The sequence below is a fragment of the Accipiter gentilis genome, chromosome 30 (genome assembly GCF_929443795.1).
Source record: "Accipiter gentilis chromosome 30, bAccGen1.1, whole genome shotgun sequence".
NCBI lineage: Eukaryota > Metazoa > Chordata > Aves > Accipitriformes > Accipitridae > Astur > Astur gentilis.
The window spans coordinates 5,870,527-5,896,174 of NC_064909.1; the positions used below are offsets into that span (position 1 = coordinate 5,870,527).

Consider the following 25,648-nt stretch of genomic DNA (forward strand, 5'->3'; position numbering starts at 1 on the left):
CTTACTACAAGGTGGTCTTTAGATGACAGGATAAAGAAATCAGTGCAAATTTGTTAATGTAACAACTTGGAAAAGCATGCTAAAAATGTCACTCTATTGGGATATGTGATAAAATGTATAGGGAAGTGACTGCCAGTTGGGTTTCCTTGTGAATCCTTCATTAGAACTCATGTAAAAGGCATAAAAATAGGGAAATGCAATAAATATAAAATTTGTGTTAGTTGCTATCAGCTAAACTCCTGTTTTTCCTGAGCTAAAAAATTCCAATTGACAGCTAAGGCAAGCAACCAAGAAAATCCATTGTTCAGCTATTTATTTCTCACTTTGGGACTATGTAGTGCTTCTTTTAGTTAAGTCATTAAATTCAACCTTCCAGTACTGAAGTCCTCGAACATCTTGTCTAAATGGGGACTGAACAATAACAGTCAGGAAGAAAATTGAACAGGTTGAGAAGGAGATAAAATCTGTTAATCGGACATAAATAATATGATAGCATGCAAGGACTAAAATTCAGCAAATCAGCAAGAAAGACTGGAAACAGATGGAAATTCCTCAGTAAATACAATGGAAAATGGCAGAAAAAAATTATTTTTTCACATTCATGTTTGCCTCACCTTGTTTTTTTTCTTCAAGTAAATAATGGGTTCTAGTTATAAGAAATGAGGAAAATCTCTGCCAGGTTTCCAGTGAAATATTTGACAAATTGGTACCTGTGAAGGAAAACATGTTACATAAGGAACTGATCCAAGTGGATATAATAGTAAACAATGTTGAAAATAAGCATTTCAAGTTGTAGAGAGGTTATTAGTGGGTATCTTCCAGGATAATTTTAAAAACAAACTTTGTCAAATGTTCTGTGACCTTAACAGAGAAATGACAGTGTGCTGATGAGATGCATTGACAATGCTCAGCTAAAAGGTACAGTAGTACAAAAAAGAGTCCACATGTCTCAGAGAAAGACCTGATGACTGGAATAATAAAACTGTGAAGAAATGGTGTATCACAAAATGCAAGACTGTGCATTTGGAGACTAACGACAAAATCTTTGTTGTAAGCTGGGAATCCATCAGCTGGATAAGGAGAAAAATTTTGGTGTAATGAGTGATCACAAGAGGAGTTGCAGGTGACAATCTGATGTCAGCATGAGAAAGGCAAATGATACCAAGATGGTCTCAGATGAGATTTTTCTGTTGAAGAACTACTAATAGCATTGCGCAACACAGCTGGTGAGACCCCACCTGGAAGCTTTAGGTGATACCTCACTACGAAGCTTTCAGGTCACCTGGTTCAGGAAAGAACTCCTCAAACTGGAACAGTCCTGCAAGAAGAGGCTATCTGATGAGATAATATGAGAAGAGAGTGACCTGTTGAGGCTGATTACAGCTATCATTTCCTTGTAAGAAATATATCAGTTGGGTGCAGAAGGAAAAGAATTTCCATTTAACACCACAACAGGCAAATGAATGACTGGCTGTACACAAGCCAAAGGGCTGCTGGAGGAAATTCCCATGGCCATCCCGTTCTGGAATGTAGCTTCTCATCTGACCGGTGGAAGCGAAAGGGCTGCTACCCAGTACAATGAACTTTGGCAAGGTCAGGAAAACACTTATGTGGTGTGGTATGTGCAGTTGTGTTTGATGCGAAGACCTAGGAGGTCCTTTGCTTATATTATCTTGAGCTGTATGGAGCTCTATAACACCATTTTTATCAGCAATATGCTCAAAGGTACAATTTAGGCCACTATCTGAGAAGTGTCCTCAGCCCAAAGTACTATACAAGTAAATACATTAATAATTTTGTATTAATGGACCATAGGGAGATTTTTCAAAGGCATTCAGCACCTGTAGAACTTCACAACCAGCAATATTAATGGCATTAAATAAAAAATTTGGAAAAGGGAACCTCAGCCACCTTGTTCTGCAGAGACGGAGTAATGATCCAAGCACACTTCCAGTGCAGGTGACACTGACAACTTTTGATTCACATTCAAGCTTTAAATCTTTGAATTCTACAACTTCAGTGTGCAAAAATGGCTGTTTTTCATGGTGATCCTGACCACTTTTAATCCAGGGAAGGGTCAGTAAATCATACAACCTTTTAGGAACAAGACAGACCTATACTAAATCTACCTTTTCCATTTATAGTAGATATCACCTTACTGTAAAGCCAATTGTGTACAGATACACTGAGAGGTGGGGAGAGAGGCTGAGGAAGTGATGATCCCCTAGCTGAGTCTAATTATTAAAGGTCTAACTCAAAGCGCCTACAAGTCGTGATGCTTATAAACGGTAACTGGAATGCAACAGTTTAATTAATATAGATAGCGAGTCACATGAGATAGGGAAATCTTTCTTTCTGCATTGTATTGCAGGATAGTTACTAATATATATTTCATAAATTAATGCAATACATATACACCTATTACACTAATTTTATTCTGTGAAAACAGTTCAACTATACAGCACTTTCAAGATTTCCATAGATTCAACAGAGAGTATGATCAGATTAGCCTGGCTAATCTTTTGAAGGGAGTTGCCTGACAAAAACTTTAAATCCTTATTTTCAGAATAAGGATTTATATTGAAATTGATCAAGGTTTCATTGCACTCAAAGCTTTCCTGTCACTGAGTCTTAAGGGACAAATACTGAAATCCAATATCCTTTAAAAAAAAACAAACACCAAGACTCTTCTATCAAGCATTCTTGCGAACACCTGAAAAACAATTTGATTAAATAACTTTACTATAGGGCTCAAACTCTGCTGCTCAGCTTTTACTTTAATGCCTTCCTCTTCTTAGACCATCAACCCAATGGAACTGAGTCCTGTCCAGCCAGAATGGAGGATACTCAGCAATAGCTTTCTTAGGAAGCTAAAAAAACCCACAAGCAGCTTTCTATTTAAGTAGGAAAAGATAAGAAAATTGCGGTACTCTCCAATCAGAGGAACAACAAGGGGGGGGAAAGACATTCTGATTTTTTGGGGACTGAGGTGGTCTCTCTGTGAAGCAATATGAACCAGTTTTTATTCCACATTTTCAGGTTCCGAAGCAGGATTCACTGGAACTGGTTTCACTGTTTCACGAATAACATCTGTCCTGCAAGCCTCACTAGCATTTGCAGCATGGTCTCAATATGAAAAGAATAAAATAGTCCTCAGATGCCTAATATTTAAGTTAGTAAGATTTCCTACCCCAAAAAGCTGACAGGCCAAGTAATTACATTGACACAGAGCTATTTTTAAGACCAATGAGATTCAAATAAATCAGAATTGGTTCTACACAGACCCCTGCTTTCTATTTTCTTTAATTAATTTACTTTCTTAATTCTGTTCATTCCCTGAGACACAGTGTATCAGTGCTAATGCTCAATTCTAAAGTAAATGCTCAGTTTCAGGTAGAGCATTCTGACTTATATCTGCAGCAAAATGAACTGTAAGTTATGCTGTTACCTAGTGTCAGGATTTCCAAGGTAATTATATTTGGAAGTACCTACACGGCAACTGGTATTAGCTAGGGACCCATATTGGAATTTGATGTGTGATCATTCTACTGCCAACTAATTTATTTAACTTACTTAGAAATGAATTCTTAAATAGCTGAAATAAGGAGCATATTACAAATCATGAAACAACTCTAATTACTAGATGATAAAATAAGCATGCAATGCACAATAATGATATATTTGTAAAGAACAATTTCTCATGTTTGAAGTAATTTATGAATAACTCGTACATTAAATTTTCCTTCTTTGTTTTGTTGCAAAGAAGGATGTCCCATGGAGCACAGGCAGAATTCTAGAGCTGCAAGTCTATAAACGCTAAGTGATGCTATATACGGGAAACCTGAATCAAAGTTCTCTACAATAAGGGCATAAGGCAGTGTACCTTCTACAAATGAGATGTATATTTTACACTGATATGTAACCATGCCACAGATACTTTTACTAAGGGCTGCCTTCTTCAGCCCTGACCAATTTTAATATCCATTCTTACACCTTCTATAGCTTATCTCAGACTTTTTGGTACAAAGAAATTGCAGTGGCTTTCTAGTTAATAAACCCCATCAAGACTTTCTTCCACAGCTGGCTGAAGCAGAAGCCAAAAAATCGAGACAGCTGGTACAATCAAGTTATAAATATACCAACCCCATTTAAAGCCAAAGGAACTTCACATTATTGTAAAGATCCATCAGCTTTGATTAGCTTTCTCATATCCATGGCGCAGAGTTTAGATCAAACTTTGGATGCACCTATGGGCTACTGTTATAATAGAGTCCGGTGTGTGATTCTTATTGCTTATTATTCATCAAGACTGCCAAATCTTTTAGCAACTCATGCAATGTCTCTCCTTTGGCTTTTTGCTTATGAAATAAGACTTTTCTTCTTGCACTAGCAAAACTGAATATCTGCAGCAATGGGGAGAACTTTTCTGTACCTTTCTGTTTGTAATATTGTGTTGGAGGTATAAGGATACTGACATTTTAAAATATTTCTCTGCCCATTTAAGATAAATGCTTTTAAATGCATATCTAGCAAATTTGGAATGGACTTACCATCAAAACTGAAAATGTTCATTATTTATGTTAGAAAGTCATCTAAAAGTTATGTTCACATATGATTGTATGTTATTACAAATTATAAGGGTCATAATATTTAATGCACTACATTACGCAAAAGATCTGATGATGTTCACATCAGCCCTTTCCAGCTAACCTGAAGTGATTTTCTTTGAAATCCTGAACATCCTCCTAGACTACCACTCATCTTCCAAGGAAAAACAGTGCAGAAGTGATGACAGCATCATAAAAGTTTTTCCTCACACTTTCACCAGTTTGATAATGTAGTGTTTGATAATGTAGTGTCATTTTCTTTCACCGAAATAAAATGGAAGCATCCCAAAGTGATGCCAGTGGCTACCCTTGAGGCATTTTGCTTTAATATTTCTATGCCTCAGTTTTCCTATTTTAAAAAATGTACATAATATTCATTCACACCAGCAGGGTGTTGTAAAGTGAAATTTATTATTGTTTGTAAAATGCTTTTAGAGCATCCAACTGGAAGAATGAGAGATATGCAAAACAGAACCTCTTGTAGCTATTATTCTCATACAATTTCTGTTGAATTTATAGAAAAGAAATACTGAATATTCTCAGACAATTATTCTCAAACAATTTGTGTTGAATTTATATAAAATGGCATACTATTTTTTTAACAATATAAAGAAAACTTGGCCATTAACCATTAAAATAGTATGATGCCCTCAGATTTTTTTGCAAATAAACAATAATAAATTAAATTGAAAATACATCAGATAAACTCAGCCTCTGTTAAGATGTAGATGCACTGAACATCTATGTCATACTGACATGTGTTACACGAACACAGGCCCACAGTCATCCTTGCCTCTTCTTGTCAGTAAAACATGTACAAAGCTTTCTAAGCATGTTTTGCTTTGTGCACCTTTAAGCTAAGGAGAAATACAAGACACTGCCCACTAGTTTTTCTTTCTGGTACTTGTTTGTGAATGCTGTCAAATTCACACTTTAAAAGGAGCATCTGAACATAGTTTTCAGAGCGTGAGGAGACCCTCACTTGCTCATTCCAGTCATGTCTGGATCAAATCAAAAGAGGCAAGATCTGCTCTGGTATATGGGACTGGAAGTCAAACCAAGTCTGTGCTTAGCGCTGCCATCCATTCGCTTTGCAACTTTAGTCACAAAACTCTGAATTTTCATTCTGATGACCATAAATTTACTGCTACAGTTCCCATAAGACAGCACAACCTCCTCCCATACAAAACAAGAGAGTCCAGCCCTCTCCTCAGGTGTTGACATTTAGGGTACTGTGAATTAGCCAACACCTGGGCTCTGCATTTTAATCACTTGCACCCTCCATCCTTACCACTCCCAGTTCTGCGCAGGCCCGGAATGGCTGCAGTTTGATCAAAACTGAAATTTGTATTGAAGTTTTTAGTTCCTTCTAGGCCAATGTGTAAACAGGTCAGACCAATATAGAATATAAACTATTACGGACATTCAGAGTAACACATGAGTTTCTGTAAGGTCTTACCTGGATCAGAGCTACTTGCTACCATAACACACAAGAACAAAAGGAAATGGCCAGAATGAATATATGCACTCCCAATACTTGCAATAAAAGCTGGTGATCCAAAGGAAAATGTGTTACTCCAGACCAGAATAAGGAGTTGTGACATTTTCAAGAAATCTGAGTTTAGAAAAATCTGAATAGCCTTATATTTATCTACAAATGTAATAATTAATGTAAAAATAAATGGGTGAACAAGACTCATTTTTTTAACCCATACACCATGATCTCAGTACCTGCAGGTCTGAAGATCTGGACTGGCTTGTGTCCGAACCACAACCCTTCTGGGACTCTTCATACACTTAATGAGCAAGAGATTCAGCTCTATAAAGCACCCAATCAGCCAGGCAGTAGTAATTCTAATGTGATCCAGGGTTATCCCTTCCGTTCAAGCTCTCACTCTAAGCTGGGTACAAGATGGCGGACGCGTGCATGTGGGCACATGTGCGCAGATGCCTCTTCCTGCTCTTTCCTGGAAGACCCGTGTGTGATGCTGGTGGCAGGAGTGGGGAGGAACCTGTGCCAGAGGGACTCTCTCTGCTTGGAGCTGGAGAGAATAACACCCTGCAAAGTTCTTAATTTAAAGACGTTTGGGGAAAACCGATAATGAATCAGAAGAAAACTAAGAGATAAACCGTATTTCTTAGTCCCCAGTCCTTTTATATATTTACACAGTGGGGACAGGCAGTGGCAGCTCTGAAACCTTGCAATCTAACCCCAGGCTCTATTGACTTGGCACCATACTACTTAGTTTTCCCTAAGACCTAATGAAATGCCTAATGCTTGCCAAAATGTTTATGTTTTTAGCTTCACTCAGTTGTCTTCACATTCAGACCTATTTTCTTCTCCTGACCTACCCCTCCGATTAGATTACATTCCTCTCAGTTGTGGGAGCTGGGATTACGGCTGAGCTGGGAACTGGAGGGAATACGGTAAAGCAGTCTAAAAGGGAAGGGGGAATATTTCTGACATTCCTCCTAGTGAAAGCAAGCAGCAATTGACCAAACACGCTGTACATCCACACTCGGCACTTACACACTGGGTGAAAGGGTCAGCCCTTGATCTCTCTGTGTTGCCTTATTGCATTTCCCACAAGGCATTACCTTTGCTGACAGATTCCATCCTTCTCCTCAATGAGGACTGTCATCGGGTCCCTCAGGCTACACTCTTGACTGCTTCAATTGATCCTTTAGTTTGCTTTTATTTCTCAATGCCATGTTATCACTGTTGCTGGGAGTTTGCATGTGCAACTGAGTATTATTATAAGCCTAAATCACAGGTCCTCAGTTTTAAAAAGTAAATACAAATAATTAAAGAAAAAAAAAGGCCATGCAAAATCCTCTAGCTTTTCTTTTGATTGTGTTTAATGTTTCTAAACATTATATCCCTCATTCTCTTCATTCCCCACCCCTCGCATCAAGTAGCTCTGAGTGACTTTCAACCTCACTGCCAACTACTGCAAAAAGAATAAATCAGGTAGCAACTGGTTTCAGCTGAAGTCTACAGTGATTCCTACTGGCATTGCAAAGCTTACTTGAATTCACAAGGGGCTTAAAAAGCACTGAGATGGCAGAGATTGTTGTGGCAGAAGCAACTGGAAAATGTCCTGAGATTGAAACACAGACATATTAACATCACCCTTGTGGACGCTAATGACTTGCACTTTAAAATGCCAGAGGCTCATACTGCCAGCTAAAACAAAGAAAAAAACACATTTTTAGTCTCCAAAGACTTTAGATCTTTCCAAACTCTGAGGGCAAATTCAGCCATAATGTATTTTTGCAGTAGAGCAGGGCAGCTCATGCATGCCACTGGGGGAATCATTGCCTGGAGTTGCTGTAGGCAGTGTAGTCGGTATAGCTAAATAAAACAGCAGCTGAAAACCTTTGAGAGGTTAAACTAGTAATGAAGCATTCTATAATGCAATGCAATCAAACCTAAACAGTTTGAAGGCATATCTTACCGCCACTTGCAACCCTTGTCTTTCTTACTGAAATGTATTTAAGGAAACGCCCAGCAAACACAAGGATTTCAACAAGAGCTTTACAATTTAAATTGACACAGAATTAGAAAAATATTTTAATCTTTTGATGAAGTAACAATGTCCTACTTAGATGTTTCTAGATGAGGAATTCTTTTAAGAGCTTAGTAGTAATGGCAGATTGGAAACTTTCTGAAACTGTAAATGTTTAAAGAGCTCTACTCAAAGAAATGGAAAGGTAACAGGAAAGGAGGAAAAAACCAGATGCTTACAATAAAGAAAAGTCTAGGAAAAGGCTTAGAAGCAAATGCTTGGAATAAAAAGTGAAAAAAAGGACTGGTTTGAGTGGGAAAATAAGTGTAGGATAGGAAAAATACAGAGGCCAAATTAATCCTCAGTATAAATCCAATGATGAACCAAGCCCAAGAAACTTTAAGTGGACTGGAAAAAAAAAGTATTTTTTTTTTTTATTCTTTTTAATTTGTAAAAGAAATAAATGCAAAGTTTTGTTTGCTCACATTAGAAATGTGAGCCACATGTACCTTTTTTGCCTTGCAGATTCCATGAATGGCTAAACAACAAGCAGGGTAAGATCTGTGTGCTGTATGGATTGCATTGAACCTGAGCAACCAAGAAAGTAATTCATACCTTGCCTAAGTGAAAATACATTTTCTTCTTAAGGACAAAAAGTACTGATTAACTAATGTTTCAGAGTTTCCTTAGGGATCTACTCTTACCTCCAAAAATTAAACAAAACATTCCCTTCTATAAATTTTATGACAAAGCAAAAGTACTAAACCAAAAGGGCTTTCTTTCATTTCCAAATTACATTTAAAGTAACAGTAATTCTCATAATAGAACAAGTCTGAAAAAAGAATGTTTTGTCAAAGTCAAGTGAGAAAGTATTGTAGAAGAGGTGAAAACGCAAAAAGATACAGAAGAAAAACTTTGTATGGTCATCTCTGTATCAAATATTCATAATGGAATTCAGTGTTGGTAAGGGAAAAACGTTTGCTCAATGAACTTCTGCATCTGTGCCCCACAAATGCTTAGGCATGTCTCTATCCTCACATACATCTTAGTAAAGATAGGTACATTTAAGTCAGTGGCTGGAGTTGTCAAGTTAGTAGTTAAAAAGTTGAAATTAAAAGGTGAAATTGTGAAGTTTATAGGCAGAAATGAAAACAAAAACCAAAGCCGGACTAAAACAATTAACTTCCTTCCCAAAATGACAAAATAAAGTGTAGTTCAGGGATAAAAAAAGTAACACATACAAAAGACTAAAAATCAGAAGAAAACAGTTAAATTCTGATGGCTAATATTAAGGGAAAAAAAAGAGACGAACTTGCCAAGATCCTTGATATAACGGACCAGCTCCATTCCTCTTTTGACCTATTCTGCCCACAGGTAAACACCCTCCTATTGGAGTCCTGATGAATTCCAACAAATTCACTGTGCATCTTCTAAATTCAAATTTAGAAGTGGTCTTCTAGGTAAAAAGTTAAGATTCCATTTGTTCTTGTCAAAATCTTTTATAGATGCTTGAGCTTGAATTTTGTCACGTTCAGATAACCTTTACTAAAAACTCTGGCAAGATGGAGAGCCTTGACAAAATAATGGGAGTTAACTGTAAATGAACCTGCAGGAAAGCAGGCATGCTTAACATGGTTGTAATTCTAGTTGGTCTTTAAACTGCAAATGAACAAATTATCCAAGATTCAAACACAACCTGGCCAGAAAAACATATGCTAGTACCAAACTGAAGCAAGTGAAGTAATTTAAACAAATATAAATGTTACTGAGCTGATCCATAAGTCCTTGCACACCCTAAAACGCTATTGAAATCCTTACATTGAAGTTCTACAAGGACCAGAAACACAACTTTGGGCCATGACCATACAGATTTCTCTGCATGTTTTAACTTTTTTTTCAGAACAGAGAATGTAAATTTAAAGCACTGTATATATCCCTGAATAAATCTTTGTGGCGTCCGCCTTATTCTCTGCAAAGTGTGTTTTTACTCTGAGTTTAAGCTTTGTATACTTCAAGGAATTGTTACTCCAAAATAAAATTTTTAAAATTATATTGAGCTTACCTCCAGAATTGTGTTCAATGCTGAAAGAAGCAAAGCAAGAACTATTAATAAAGATCATGCTGTGTAGCCAGGGAATATCTAACACAGGAACCCCGGGTACGGATAGCTAACAGTCAGCAGTGAGATCCTTCTCTTCAGCTCCCCTTCTGCTCCCTAGCTAAGAGTCAGGAAAATATTCTACTTGGCCTGAGCATTATAAAGCACTGGAACCTGTCAGCAGTATTTGCATCAATTTTAGTATTGTTCTACTAAAATTTGCTCTTAAATAAGGACTACTATCTCACTAGATCATATTTTAAATACTGAATTTAATATCTAACTTTAGTTTCATGAGCACTTCAAGACAGGATAAAACAGCATCATTGCTAAAACAAGACGTCTAGCCACCATCAGTCTCTTAGCTTCCCACGTCTGCACAGGCCCACTCCTTGTCATCACCTTGTGTTGGCACAAACATTTGTGTGGCTGTGGAGTGTAAAGGGCTGGGGAGATGATCTGGCTTAAAACTAATCCAGACTGATACACCCATCTGGTTCATCAAGCAGCTATGTAAACACTTGTGTCAGCACAAAAGGATGGTGCGGGTGAGGACTCAGAAGCAAAATACGGGTTGAGGGAAATATTTTTAATATATCCTTCTTGCTACGCGTCTCAGAGGGTTTCTCAGCTCTTGGTGACAGACTGATTCCCGCACAGATATCAGACTGCGTTCACATGACAGCCTCACACTTCAATACATACTCCATTGCCTCGAACAGAGCAACCACTTTTTGATGTATAAAGATCAGGCTAAGCTTATTTATTTGATTAATCAAAATTCTTTCAAACTTTCATATATTGCCCTGACTCCTGCTCTGTCCTTGCCTGTCCTCCATGAATTTTTGGGGCTACACAGTAAAATTGGACGGTAACGTTCATTAAATAAGAAGTGTGTTGAAGAAGCGTTTAAGCAGAGAACTGGGGATAGATGTGGCGTGGCAATGTCCTAACCCACTCTCTAAGCAAAGCTACAGGAGCTAATACACGCATACATCAAGCCAATCACAACACATGATGGTGCTCTCAGTGCCAGCAACATCGCCCTCCCCATCACCTAGTGCTGCCCTGACCCACATGGAGGACAGTCACAGGCAGGTCTCTCGGAGGTAACTCTGCATCTCTGGGGAGGGTCCCCTTCCAAGAAAGTCCTCTTGAGCAGCGACAACTCATTCCAACACATGTGAATTTACACGTGCTGAAATAACTTGGTTACTGTTCGTCTGTATCAGCTGACAACACGATCCAAGTAATTTTTTATAAGTGAGCCATTTCCATCGCTTCGTGCTCCGTGACTTTTCTCACTAATTCAGACCGTGAATTAGTTTAGGTCTTACGTACAGCTTTTTAAGAACAGTTTAGGTTTTAAGTAAAGTACTAAGCTGAGAAGGATCTTTATGTAACCTCACTAGATTATAATTTATTTTGCTTGCTATTCCTACCAAATACATTTTGAGTATTACTAGTTAACCCATTCTGAACTTACTGTTGTTGAATAGCAATCATTTTTTAATTGGTGTCACTCACTAAGTCACATGAAGTCACATGCCTTACAAAAGTGTGCCAACACAGTTGTCACCTTTATCAACCAGACTCATAGTCCTGTCAAACAATACCAAATTCATTCAACAAGACTTAACTTCCATGAAATCATGCTGGTTAACATTAACTGTATTCTCAGCATTCAATTCTCTACTGATGAAGTCCATCATCAGTTGACCTGCTACTTTCTTGAGGCTCCATGCTAAATAGCTGTCTTATATTTCATTTCCCGAGTCAACCATCTTATTACTTAAAACAGTGGCAGATCATTCCCGATTCTTTGGAACGTCTCAGATTTTCATTTAAAATCAACGTCATTAGTCCAGACAGGTTTGTTAAGAACCTCTTGGGATGACTTGGTTCAACCTGCTTACATAAAAATATTTAATGCTAAAAAGTAATCCTTTTATCCTCTTCACTGTGGGGTAAAAAAGTTTTATTGTTCATACATACACGGAGGCATCCAGGTTTGTTGTACATTACAACCACAACAATACTAAGTACATGTACATTTTCTGTATCGTAGAAAATTCTGCCTTTTATGCTGAGAAACTGACCTTTTACTAACAGAATTCTTCTTTTTTTCATGTAATGAAAAAATTCCTTTTCCCTACTTTTGTGTTTAATGAGAACAGTCTCTGGGATGAGAGTTTTAATACAACAACTGGATCCCAGCCATCAGGTTGTATAAGCAATCTGAAACCTTTTTGGCTAGATAAACCAGAGAAATGTCTTCATTCTGGAGTATAAGTAGTTGAACAAAATCTATGTTTAAACCTGACAGTTATGTTGCTAACATACTTCCTTGCTTTTTGTTTGCAAATGGTGACTACAGAGTACCTGCATAACAATAAGGCACTACATCAGGTATTGGCCACTGAGAAATTCTGAGTAACTGAAGATTATACAATGCCTAACCTTCAAACAGGATTCAAGGCAACATAGCACAATTTTCACCAGAGCCGCAATCCTAGCACAGTGCATGTTGGAGAGACATCTGGTCCCTTGGATGGAAGAGAAATTTTCCAGGGATCAGATGTAGCCAGAAGCTCCTTTGCATAAAGCAGAAGAGTGGGAAGAATCCTTCAATCTCAGTTTGTCCTGCAAGTTTATATACCTAGTCATACCACTTAAGAACTGGTTATTTTGGGTTTTTTTTCCTTGCTAATGTTTATTCAGCTCAAATATAACAAATATGTGGGAAGAAATTCTCACTGTGAAAGATGCAATATGCTCTTCCCTCTGAAAATAAGCAACTTTTACTGGTACTTTCCAAAGAACAGCAACAATCAAGAAACAAAACAGATGAGGACAAAGGTCTTTTTAAAAATTTTATTTTAAGGCGAATATTCAGTGTATAAAATCAGATTTAGTGGAGCATGAAATTCTTGTCTGAGTCAATGATTTAGTAAAATAATCAAAAAGTGTTTCATGGCTTCATCATGTTTGCCAATAATAAGCAGACGATTTTGCAGAGTGAATCCATGTTTGTAATATTTCTTTCCGCACTGCTAAAAATACCATCTCTTTTGTGTGCTTTCGATTAATGCCTTTAAAACACAAGTTTACAGAAATACACAAATACTTTCATGCCACAAAGTCATGTGTTTAATTTATTAGACAAGTCAAGGAAAAGTGAAAGGGATTTTTTCTTAGGAGATATGTTCAATATGTTAATAATTTTTTCTTCCTTTGCAGGGATCACTTGTGTTGCACCTTGGATAGCCCAATATATTCGACTGCTATTTTAACTTGATTTATCCAGACAGTACCTGCCCTATGGGAAATACTTGAACTTTCCAGCCCTCACACATTGCAGCCATGGGAAAATATTAGCAACACAACCCATGTTGCTGAAACAGGTTACTCTCTCCAGTTAAATGATACCCATTCCAGTCATCCTAATTGAAGTTTATGAAAAAAAAATCTGTTTGATACACTCTGCAGTATTTAATGATAAACATTTATTTTGAGTAGTATAAAAGTGAAAAAGTTAGGAAAACATAAAGTACTCAGAAACCACAAAGAGAATTCAAGCTGTTTGTTCAGCAAATTTGGAGTTTGCACTTGGATTTAAACTTTCATTTGCTGAAAATTTTATTTCAGTTGATCTGACATTCTGTCCCTAACTCACTGTGTGCATGCACAGGTCTAGCTAGAAAGGTGTTTTACTATAAATGTGCACTTCTTGAGAAAAAACGGTTTTTTTCCATGACACAACATAAAAATACAAAACCCATTCAAGGGCCTAAAGCAACATGGACAAGGCAACCACTGAACCCTGCTTATGGAAAGTATATTTACTTGTTTTTTTAAAACTCAGCAGCTCTCACATTCAGGAGGAAATGCTTTCAGAAAACAATTAAAGCCAGGGAAATATACACATTTCCCCTTAATTTAATCTGCCAAAATTCCTTCTCTTTGAAGACAACGTCTAGCAAGTTGTTCAATTTGTGGAAATTTTCTACATGACTAATGGACACTGGAGTTATAAATTCTGCCTCATAACACAACCAGTACTTGCGTTTGAAAAAAAAGTAAAAACTGAGTTGTTTCTGTCCTGCTTTTACAACTGGAAATATTACTCCTCAGTTAGAGGACAGCCATACCACCATTTAATTTGGCACCAGTGGGGCAGAAATGTCCAGCAGGGATGATGGGAAAATAAGCAGATCAGCTGCCAAAAGAACTGAAAACTTTTTCCATCAGTGGCTGATCTGCTTTAAGAGGTTCTTGCTCTCTGCCCTTCCAAATGCTTGTTTATACCTCACCAGGTATTTCTGTCTTCTCGGTCAGTCAGGTTTGCGGCCTTACTCTGAGGGAAGAGAAATAAACAGAAAAATGGGAGTTCTTAACACAATAGAAGCCAATTTGATTATTGTTCATAAAAACAATCTAGCTATCATTTTAGACACCCCTATCATATTTGATTAACCTGAATGAAGCTAAATCAAGTGTTGTGCAGACAAACGAGCTGTATAAGTGTATTGTACCATGCTTTATCTGTCCCTGGCATGTATACCAGTGAGATAGATAAGACATGTGTGAGGTATACATATACTGTATGCATACACCAAGGGACTTCTTAACATTTGTCTTAACGTTAGTGGATTAGGTTTTGCAGACTCTAAGTGGTCTCTGGATTAGCCCTTCTAGATCACCTATGACTAATTGCCCAACTCCTAAAAAAGTACTCATTAACCATTAGGATAAATCAGAACATCCATAAGAGAACCTCAAATATTTTGAACCAAAGCAGAAGCCTAGACTTTAGAGGCTCTCACTTGATCTCTCTTATATTCAGAATTACAAAATCTTTTCATTGTTTGGGATAGGGGGAGATTTGGCAGAAAGAATCAGCCAGCATGCCCACTGATATAAAAACAGCATAAGGACTCTTATGTAAAATAAACCCTGTAAGCTTAGGAATCATGTTTTGTTATAATTTCTCAGTCCAGCTAGCAATCTGAATGATCTCTGAATCATTCCATTCTTGTTTCCAACCAAAAGTTAAAGCATGCATCAAAATCTGAAAACAGTTTATTATATATGGGAGCTCCAGGCAGCTGAAACAGTTTTACCATTCCTGAAATTTGTCTTACTACTTTTCCCCTGCAACATTCATAACAGGCAAACCCTGGGACATGATATTATTTGCAGTACAGCATGTCCACAATTAAACATGTAAAACAAAGGCAACAAGAGAAGAAACTCAACATGTGATGCACATGCATATATATCTTAATCATTACTTCACTATTATTTAAAAGCAACAGATTTAAGATACTGAAGGACTACTAATCAGTTACAGATTAGTTACAGATATATGACTGTTTTGCAGTTTTCAGTAAGAGTACAATATGCAAATCTCTCAACTATATGATTCACTACAGCTCTAAGAATATACCTTCTGACAAAAGCAGCTACCTCAACTTCTCATTTTATGCAGCTTATAGAAAAATTTCAGATGTGACCCAGTTATGTCACAACCATTTTCAAATTGTGATCCTCTGAAAAGTAACTATATAAAAAAAGCACCTTCTTACTCATCATATCTACTCCCCATAGATAGCCAGGATAAGATATGCTGACTTGGTTAGAAAAATAAAGGCTCTACTACTTATTAAAATTTCTACTAACCTTGCAAAACTAACATAGCTGAGGAGAACAGGGAGCTAAATTCTTTTGCATCTTCAGTGGAAATAATTATCCTATACTGCAATACAACTCTAAAAGAACTCATAAAAGATTTTTGGGTTGGATCAAACAATAGCAAAGGCATGCTTTTGCCTGCAGAAACATTTTAACTAACAGATACATACAGTAAGGAATTAATTTACCATTTTATTAGAGATTAAGTGAGTACTGGCCTTTGGAAAGGAATTGTTTTACATGGAAACTGAGCACAATATATGGAAATCAGCAGGACTCTCAAGCAGCAATTCTCCATTTAAATTGTCTATTACCCATCTTTCTCCAGTTCTTGGGTTTGCCTTCTTACTTGTCTTTTTGACAAGACACTTAGATATTATCCTACAAACCTTAAGACTTGGCTCTTTGATTTTTTTCCTTACTACTGCTTGTTCCTGTACCAGTACCTCAGTTTGATTTTATCACCCTGCCAGACCCAGAATCCAGCAAAACAATATGCCATACCATCAAAGTATGCAGTTAGGCTTCCATAAATTCTGAGATTGGCTTAAACTTAAGCAAACTTAGAGCATGGATAAGGGGAGCTTTTTTTCTTGGGGGGGGAAGAGGTGAAACAGTTGAAACTTGAAAGACAAACAGCCCCCAAAGGCATCTGAGCAACAAAATTTAATCTTAAAAGTCCATGAAAAACCCTGATGGATCTTCCCACGAACTTCCTGAAAGTGAGCTGTGCTTACTTTCATCTTGTTTCTGGGAGTTGAATGGGAATCCCTTTTTGTTGTGGTTTAACCCCAGCTAGCAACTAAGCACCACACAGCCGCTCGCTCACTCCCCACCTCAAGCAGGATGGGGGGAAGAGAATTGGAAGGGCAAAAGTGAGAAAGCTCATGGGTTGATACAAGAGCAGCTTAATAATTGAAATAAAATAATAATGATAACAAAAATAATAATAGTAATGAAAATAACAGAGAGAAATAACAAACATGAAAGATAAGTGATGCAAATGAAAAGAATTGCTCCCCACCAACTGACAGATGCCCAGACAGTCCCCAAGCAGCAGCCCCCTGGCCAACCTTTCCCCAGCTTTCTATGCTGAGCATGACGTCCTGTGGTCTGGAATATCCCTGTGGTCAGTTGGGGTCAGCTGTCCCAGCTGTGTCCCCTCCCAACTCCTTGTGCCCCCCCAGCCTCCTCGCTGGTGGGGTGGGCTGAGAAACAAAAGGCCTTAGCTCTGGGGAAGCCCTGCTCCGCAGGAGCGAAAACATCTCTGCTTTATCAACACTGTTTTCAGCACAAATCGAAAACATAGGCCCATACCAGCTACTATGAAGAAAATTAACTCTACCCCAGCCAAAACCAGCACACTTCTCCATCCACAGTCAGCAGCCTTACCAGTTACGTAGCTACTCCCATATCACAGATCTCTCCTTCCTTTCTGTCAAGCTATTCTGTTGTCACCCTTGTCCACTTTCCTTGTGAACAATGTATATATTTGTACCATCTCCACCTCACTTCTATAGCTCTGGAACGTCTTACTTAATTTTCACCCTCTCAAAATGAAACCTGACTAGTTCAGAAAACTTGTTGACTTCAATCTTATTTGCAACTAGAGTTTTCGTGGAGCACCTGCTTTGCTCTATGTTAGGTAACACTGGCCAAATTACAAGACCTGAAAGACACTTAAGTTATAAAAGCTGGAAGCAGTTTTGGATCCTGGAAAATGCTTCAAACAAGGAAATCACATTATTGCTAGCATTAAGCAACTCAAGCTCTAAAAATCACACATTTGTTTTAAAAAGCACTTTTAACATATTTTTTCTCTAAATTCATCAGATGTCCTCAAGTTATGCTGTAAGTTTTTTTGCAAATGAAGCTGAAATACGCATTTTCACAAGTTCTGAGAAATATAAAGAGATTCAACAGAAAAATATGAGGGTTTGCAATAGCAACCATGAGAGTACTTCAAGCTGATCTCACTTTCTCCTCTCAGAACAAAATGGAAATAAGATATTAAACGTGTACTAAAACTTCAGCAAGCACAGATTTAGACTTAGGTTTTCTTCGCTGTCACAGAAAAGTATCTGTATATATATCTGTCTATACCCATAAACATACAGAGAACCACATTCATTATTATCCTTCTTTTACTACCTTGACAGTCGTCTCTTTCAGAGGTGCTATTCCTTCAGCCTGAACTGCATGCCTGAGATTAGGCAAGAGGCTTAAGCCAAAGCTTTCAGTCAGGTTTAGAGAAGAAACCATAGGTTTCTTTCCTGTGTTTGTTCAAGATATATTAAGAATGTATATTCTTCATACCAGAATCTCTTAAGTACCACATTGTCTGAAATCTAAGGTTGTCCTTACTCAGCCATCAGAAATAAAACCAGTATTGATACTAACAATACAAATATGCGTGTATCTCACCATCTTCCCAATTCCAAGGCCTACCTTCCCCCAAAGTCTCAAGTAAACTTCCCAAATTATTCTCTCCATGGTAAACCTTCCCGATAGTCCCATTTCCCAAGATGAATGCAGCCACTAAATGAATGCAGCCACTAAATGAATGCTGGGAACTACGTTGCCTCTCCCCATTGTGCAACACAGACCGTGCACCACACTGAATTATGACCTTAGTGGGAGGATGGATTGCTTACTGCACTGGTGTCATCTGCACAAGGCTGCCTCTAGATGAGGCCATGTTAATTTAAGGAATGGGAGAGAACAGGCAAAAGTATCAGGAGGTTAGGAGCAAGAGGTCCCCCCCCCTACACACCACAAGATGTTTTGTGCCCATCTTAAAACCTCCTGCCCTGAAACCTCTCGAAATGAGGCCCACCTTTCCAACAGGGATTCAATGGCTCCATCAGACAGCTCAAGCGAGTAAAGGGCATCTCAGAGACCCCCGAAGGAATCATGGCACTCACCCAGACCCCACCACACAGCCTGCAAGCACTGACCACATTTGACTTTTTCAAAGTTTAACATCTCATAAGCCTCTTATATGAGACAAAGGCAATTAGCCACAATCGCCGTTATCACCTTACCCTCTGACACACAGCAGACCATCCAAACTGCCTAAAGGCAGCAGTCCTAGGCCAACGTTGATTCTCTTCTGCATGTCCTCCTATATTTCCTCCACTGTTGCAAAGGCAAACGCCTTTGACACAACTTGGATCATTCACTCCGAAAGTTTTTACTGCTCTGATTCTGGGGACATGTGTATAGTGTAACATTAACTTTGGATTTCCAAATTTTCCCAAGCCAAATGCGGCATGAGCTACTTTCTTTGTCTGTTTCATACATGCGGGGTTTTATTTGAAAGACAGGAGAGTGAGCAAAGAAAACTCTAATTACTGCATGTTATTTTAAGTCTTGCTTTGGCAATTTCCATGTCACGCTACATTTCAGTTTTAAAAATTATTAAGAAGTGTTTATAATAAACTCTCAATGAAATTAGCAGAAACCTTATCAGAAATTACAAGTTCCAGCAGAGGCAGCATGCACGTAGGCAATGCTGATCTATTACCTTAAATAACCAGAACCATTCTGTGGTCTTCAAGCTGACCAGGAGGGTTTGGCCCGAGTCCTTACTTTTAAATCCTCCCACCCTCCAGCACAGCATGGCCACCACCAAACCACCTACTGACAACAGGCCCAAGATGACTGATGCAAATTCCTCAAACTATGCCAGGTAATTGTCTGGCATGGTCTGAAACTGTTGTAGAGAATAGAAATTCAATACTAGAGACACAACTCCAGAACCCTGGAACATAACCCGCCACTGCTTAATTATTATCCCCAGGGACAGTCTCCTGGCAATTATTAACGGTAGGAGTAAATTCCCAGGGCAGAGTGAATCAGGCTAAGCAGTAACCTTACAAATACTGGCTCACTAGCCCTAACTCATGCCTTACAGCTTGACAAGCGTCGAACGTCCAGGACGTTCTTACAAATAACGTTCTTACAAATGGGTGCTTGTAACTTTTTAAAACTGGGCCCATTGCCTTTTGATGAGGAGGCTTTGCAAGTCTTTCCAAGTAAAGTGTGATCAGCAATGGCCGATGGTAGTTGATTTGATAAAAATCGACCTGTCCCCCGGAACAAGTATTTGCAATCTACGGGAAAAACAATTCCAGAGTTTTTGCAAGAAAACATGCACTTGACTTGTAAGTACTTATCTAAGTTAATGTTTTATGTCACGGGAACCAGCTTAACTTGCACGCCAAAATGAAACACCAATGCAGAGAGCATCTTAGTAGACATAACCCAGCTCAGGCAGAGATTTACCGTCGGAGAGTTTTTTAACCAAGGTCCTTCCCTCCGCCCCCCACTCCCCTTTTGTTCCCAGAAGGAAGGAGGGGGTGACAAGATTTCGGAGCCCCCCCCCGCAGCCCAGGGCCGCCACCAGGGGCTCCTCCCCCCCCCGCCCGACCCCACGCAAGTATTGCTTTCTCGAAGCGGCCCGTGCCAGCCCACCAGCGGCAGGCCGAAGACGGAGTTTTTCTTATTGCCGACAGGAGCAGGCCGAGCCGAGGGGTTTCTTGCGGGCGCCGTATTTCCACGCCACCTGCCGCGTTTCTCGGGCCGTCCGACCACCCACAGGCGGCCAGCCACAGCTCCGCCCCGCCCCCAACCCTGAGCGAGCGGGAGCCGCCGGGAACCGCCCGCCCCTCCCCGCACAGCCGCCGCCGGGCTCGGGGGGAGGGGCGGAGCCTCCGGGGGGCGGAGCCCGCGGAGGCGCGGGCCGCCCCTCCCCTCGCCACTCAGCCCCGGGAGAGGGGCGGCGCAGCGGGGCCCGGCGGGCCGGGGCGCGCGCGCCCCGCGGCGCCTCGCCGCGGAGGACAGCGCCGCGCGCCCGCGCGCGCCCCGTCGCCCACGTGACTTCCTTCCGCGGGCGAGGGCGGGCGCCACCCGCCCGCGAGACCCCGCCGGGCCAGCCGGAATCGCGCGGAGGAGCCGCGTAAAGCGGTGCCCGACTCCCGGGAGAAGCTGCTGGGAAAGTCGGTGCTTCCCCCCTGCTCCCTTCCGCCTCCAGGAGCGCGGCGAGACGCGCCGAGCCCGCGCGCTTTCCGCCCTGCCCCAACAGCTGACGGCGCCCTCCCGGCCGCCTTCCGCCGGAGCAATTCCGGGTTGGTTGCCGACCGACCCAACCCGGGGTTGGGGCTGCGCCGCCCGCCTTGCGTGGAATATCCCAACAGTGGCGCGGGGTGGGAATTGGAAGCACGCCTGTGCCTGAGCGGGCCCGTTCCGATAGCGGGGCCCGCGGCGCCCCCCCTCGCGGCGAATGGTTCCTCCCGTCACGTGGGCCGGCGGAGGAGGCGCTGCGGCGCCTACCGCCCCCTCTCCCCCTGGTGCGCGTGCGCCGTAGCGCGGCGTCCGGCTCACGTGCTGCTCCGCGTCCGGCGGTCATGGCTGCGCTGCTGAGCTCCGCCGGGCGCCTGCGGGCGCTTTGTCCGCGCCTCCTGCCCCTCCTCCGCCCGCCCGCGGTCCCCGCCAGGTGAGACGCTGCGCCGCGGGGCTGCCCGGCGCTCGCCGGTGGCGAGGCGGCGGGAGGCGTGGCGGGGCCGGCTGAGGCGGCGGTCCCCGTGCCCAAGGGCACCGCCGGCGGGGCCGCCTCGCGCGCCCGCGGCCGTTGGCCCCTGCTGCGCCGCCGCCCCACCCCCGCCCCGGGGCTGCCGGCGGGAGCCCCTCGGCCCGGCTCGGCTCGGCTCGGCCCGGCCCGGCCCGGCGGCCTCTCGCCGCCTGTGCGCGGCAGGGTTAGGTCAGGGTCGAAGGCCGCGGGCGAGCCACGCTTCCCGCCGGCGAGGGCGGCCCGCTCCTTCCGCAGCGCCACTTCCCGCGGTCGGGCTCAAACGAAAGCAGAGTGCGCTCCTGTCTGCGAAGAGCAAAGGGCGCTGTCCTCTGGAGGGTACCGCTGTCGTGGGACCAGCGGTGCAGAGGGGGAGTCGAGGGGGAGACCCGGCGGAGATAAGCAGCGCTGGAGCGCGGGTAGCCGCGCAGTTAGAATCTGGGCTTCTTCCCCGTGCCCGCCAGACTGCGCTGGGTCTGTTATCCGGAGGAGTACCTTAACTCCTTTGCTATGGTTCCCTCTCTTCCATCACGCAGGTAGGGTGGAAAACTCACCCCACCTGTGTGCATCCCTGTCGCTGTTTTGACCACGCTCACGTGTGGTTGGTGCCCTGCAGGAAATCGGGAGACGCAGCCCTTCCTTAACACGAGTACTTTTTTTTTTTTTTAAATGAAAAGAACGTTACTTTTGGGAGAATGAGCTTTCTCTCCAGTGGTGGTGCACTGCAGCTCCACATGTGGGATGTGTTTTGTCTTGAGCACATGCTTCTTGGATGCAGAAGTGCAAAAGGTTCAGCCCTGAATACGTGAACAAACAGGTCAGAATCCTCGTTTGTAGAAACATACGATATTTCACGGTTTTTTGCCCACGCTTTTTTTTAAAATAAATCACCAGGGTGATGTTAGCATTCTGTTATATAGGCAAACTAGTTGCTTCCATGAGTTTTTTCCTTAATTACTTGTCCTAAGCAGGAGGCGCCTTTTGCAGATGATAGCTATGTCAAAGAGTTTGGTATTTATTTTTTGTATTTTGGGTAGCAAGTATGCTGTTACAACTACATGAAGATCTGTGCAAACTTTTTTAACATTAGGGGTTACTTCATTGTCAACAAATTCTCAAACGGTCTGCGAATGACAAAGGTTTGTTTATGATTTCTGAGCCTTGATGGGGTTAGATTTTTGGTTTCCACCATGCCCAGTTTCTAAGCCTTAAAACAGGTAGTTGGGAATGAGTTGAGATGCTTAGCTTTCATTTATGTTAAGTAACTTGCTGTGATTATAATAATGATTGTTAACTAAAAATTTGTATAAAATTAAACAATTAATTATAAATAATTTTAAACATAAATGCCTAGCTAAATAGAAGTTTAGATCTGTTTACTCCAAGGATGTGAATGTTTGCTGTATTTCTTCCAGTGTTTGCCAAACCTACTGAGGATCCAGTGCGAGTAGGTGGGAGGGGGCTTGTGCCTTGTTATAGCTCTGGTGGTCCCACTTAAGTCAATGTAATTTAATGCCTGGTAGAAAACCAGAACAGTGTTCTGCCATTCTAGATAAATAAGTATGTTCAGCAGAGGACTTGTTGAGTTCCAGAGCTGGTTCAGGAGAAAGGATGGGAACAGATGAGAGTCAGCAAGAGAACTGCTAGAGGGAAGTCTCACCAGCAAAATAAGGAGGTTATTGCTACCTGCACTAGCTTTAGTGCTTATCGAACCTATTGTGAGCTGATTTTATGTAGTAGCCTGACAGAAATCCTACCTAAAAAAGTATGTAGTTTTCTGCTGGTTTTAGTGGTTGAAGTGTAACAGATTGTTAAATTATGAAGTTGATGAGAAGGATGCAGCAGACCTGTGCAGGAAGGACCAGGAGCTGGGAAGACATCTGCTGTATGGTTGGCAACAGAACCACACATATAGTTAGTGTCAGATCATGAATAAACTTTTATATGTTGTGGTAATTCAGCTGATTTTTGTTTTCTTCTTAATTTCCTAAATTAGCGTAATTTCCTAAATTAGTTTGTTGCAGGATGTAATGTTCACAGAACTTCATGTATGACTTGATGAAGGACTAACAGCCCTTTTTTTTTTTTTTTTTTTTTCTTCTTTAGAACTGCGTTTCTGGAAAGATCTTGAAAAGTGCTTTATGTGATGATAATTTGGCTCCAACAGCTGGGGTTTGGATTTTAGGTTGATTCCCTGCCCCTCCCCCCCCCTCCCCCCCCCGATACTTTTTTCTTGAAACAAATTATACTCTTCTATATTTTCAAGTATAAATGGGGTCATATGTGGGATAGTTTAGTAATTTGCAGGCTAGGTTTAGTTAACTGTGAGAAAGGTGCTTGGTAGAGAACGCATTCACAGGAAACAGTGGTATTTATTTCATAGCTTTTAGGTTTCAGTCTAAACTGTGAATTATATTGGAGTAAGACTGAGCAGCACACCTAACTTTGTGCGTTCTTTCTGTCCAGTAATTTAATTCCTAAGATAATTTTTCATCTAAAATATCTTTGTCTTACTCTCACTTTACTATATGGATTTAGGCATCCTAGCATGCAAGTGATGCTCTAGGAACAAAGTGTAAAGCAGAGCTAACATTTATGAACTGAAATTGCGCATATAAGCATATACTCTTACTTCATTTTTTACCTTAAGTAACTATTCATTGTTGTTTTTTTTTTCTACTTAAGTTTTACCTTCTGGAAATGGACCTCTTGAAGAACTAGAATGACATATGGACATCATTTAGACTTGCTGTACTTGCTGTTCAGGTCTTCAGATGGTAATTTGAGAGTGAAATGCAGTACGCTGCAGCAAATTCCAAAGACTATTGAAGAAGTTCTAATTGTAATAGGGGGGAAAAAGCCCCACAGTTTTAAGAGTAAATAAATAACAAGGAATAATCCAGCATTTCACAAGAGAACTGGGTAAATGACTATATGTTTATATGCGCTCGATACAGTTGCTTTAGAATACAGTCAGTTCAGAGGCAGATTTGAGACTTTCACAGAAAAGTTGCAAATCTGTTCATTTCTTTAGAGATATGAAACAACAACCATTCACATTCAAGCAGAGATTTTATCAAAGCATTATATTGCTTCAGTTTTTCCAAGGAAGTCCTAACTACCACTGCCAAACTGTAGAGTACAGAAATGATGGTTGGGCTACTTGTTACGCCTGTGTAATTTTAGAGGCTCTCAGAGTATGTTGCTTTTCTGCTCAGAGACGGTATGATACATGCTGGAGAGAGAAGTGGCTCTTCATGCAAATAAGGCTTCAAATTATGTGTCGGTACTTTCAAGTACATCTGCGGTAGAGTGATGACTTTGATCACAGTTGGGCAGAGTGGATATGCTAGAATAAGATAGTCTCCCTGCAGTAACTGATGGTTCCTGTTGCTCTGCTGCGTGTTGCTGCACCGTAGTTGAGCCAATGGAATATACTGTGGGAGTGTTTCCCATTTAATTTTGTGTCAGTTTAATCTAAACTTCTTCTGAAAATGGGTTAGGACAGTAGATGGATGTCCAGTTGCATTGGGTGGTTGAGTAGCAAATTGGATCTAAGTCAAATTTACTATTTCACTTTTCTGCCTCTAGTATGAAATGTGAAATATGCTGAGCTATATGTCATCACTCTCATGCCATGCAATGATAACAAGATAAATAAGCTATGACAGACCAATACAACAAATTTCAGATCTACAACAGTATGCTTTAGCACTGCGCTGATTTATGTGGTACAAATTATTTACTGGAACTTTGTTCATAGAGGCTTCACTAAAGGAAGAGATGGTTAAATTTGCTGCTAGTAGCTGACTGTCAAGAATGCTGTAACAAACCTCTCAGTTGACAAGCGTTCAGAGTAGATTTTGAATTATCAGAATATCTTTTGGGGACTTTTTTCTACATACTCTAGGTGACTGTGTTATGATTTGATGTTACAGCTTGCTGCTGTGGTAAAGCTAGTGTTGGGAAGAATGGTATCTGCTCCATTCTTCCCACACGGACCACCTTCCCATTGCTGGCCAGCTTGTCCTGCTCTAAATCAGGGCGCTCCGTGGACCTATTACTGGGCTGATTTAATTTGCTAGACTGAGGAAAAAGTTTTCTGGCAGATGGCCAGGTTTTATTGGATCAGGTAAGGAACTGATGAAGTCTAGAAGGGTGGTACCACTGG

At 40.9% G+C, this 25,648-nt stretch overlaps 1 protein-coding gene across 2 annotated transcripts in view; it reads left to right on the top strand.

The window, feature by feature from the left end:
• Positions 1–21,290: 21,290 nt before the first annotated feature.
• LRPPRC (leucine rich pentatricopeptide repeat containing) overlaps positions 21,291–25,648 on the top strand; it is a 93,349-nt gene continuing 88,991 nt past the window's right edge. Inside the window, exon 1 of one of the 2 annotated variants that reach the window (XM_049833789.1) lies at positions 21,291–21,405. In XM_049833789.1, the coding sequence (XP_049689746.1) occupies positions 21,317–21,405 (89 nt within the window). In that variant the 5' untranslated portion in view covers positions 21,291–21,316. Of the gene's footprint in view, positions 21,406–22,186; positions 22,295–25,648 lie in introns of those variants that run through there. The other variant, XM_049833790.1, reaches the window with a different exon arrangement.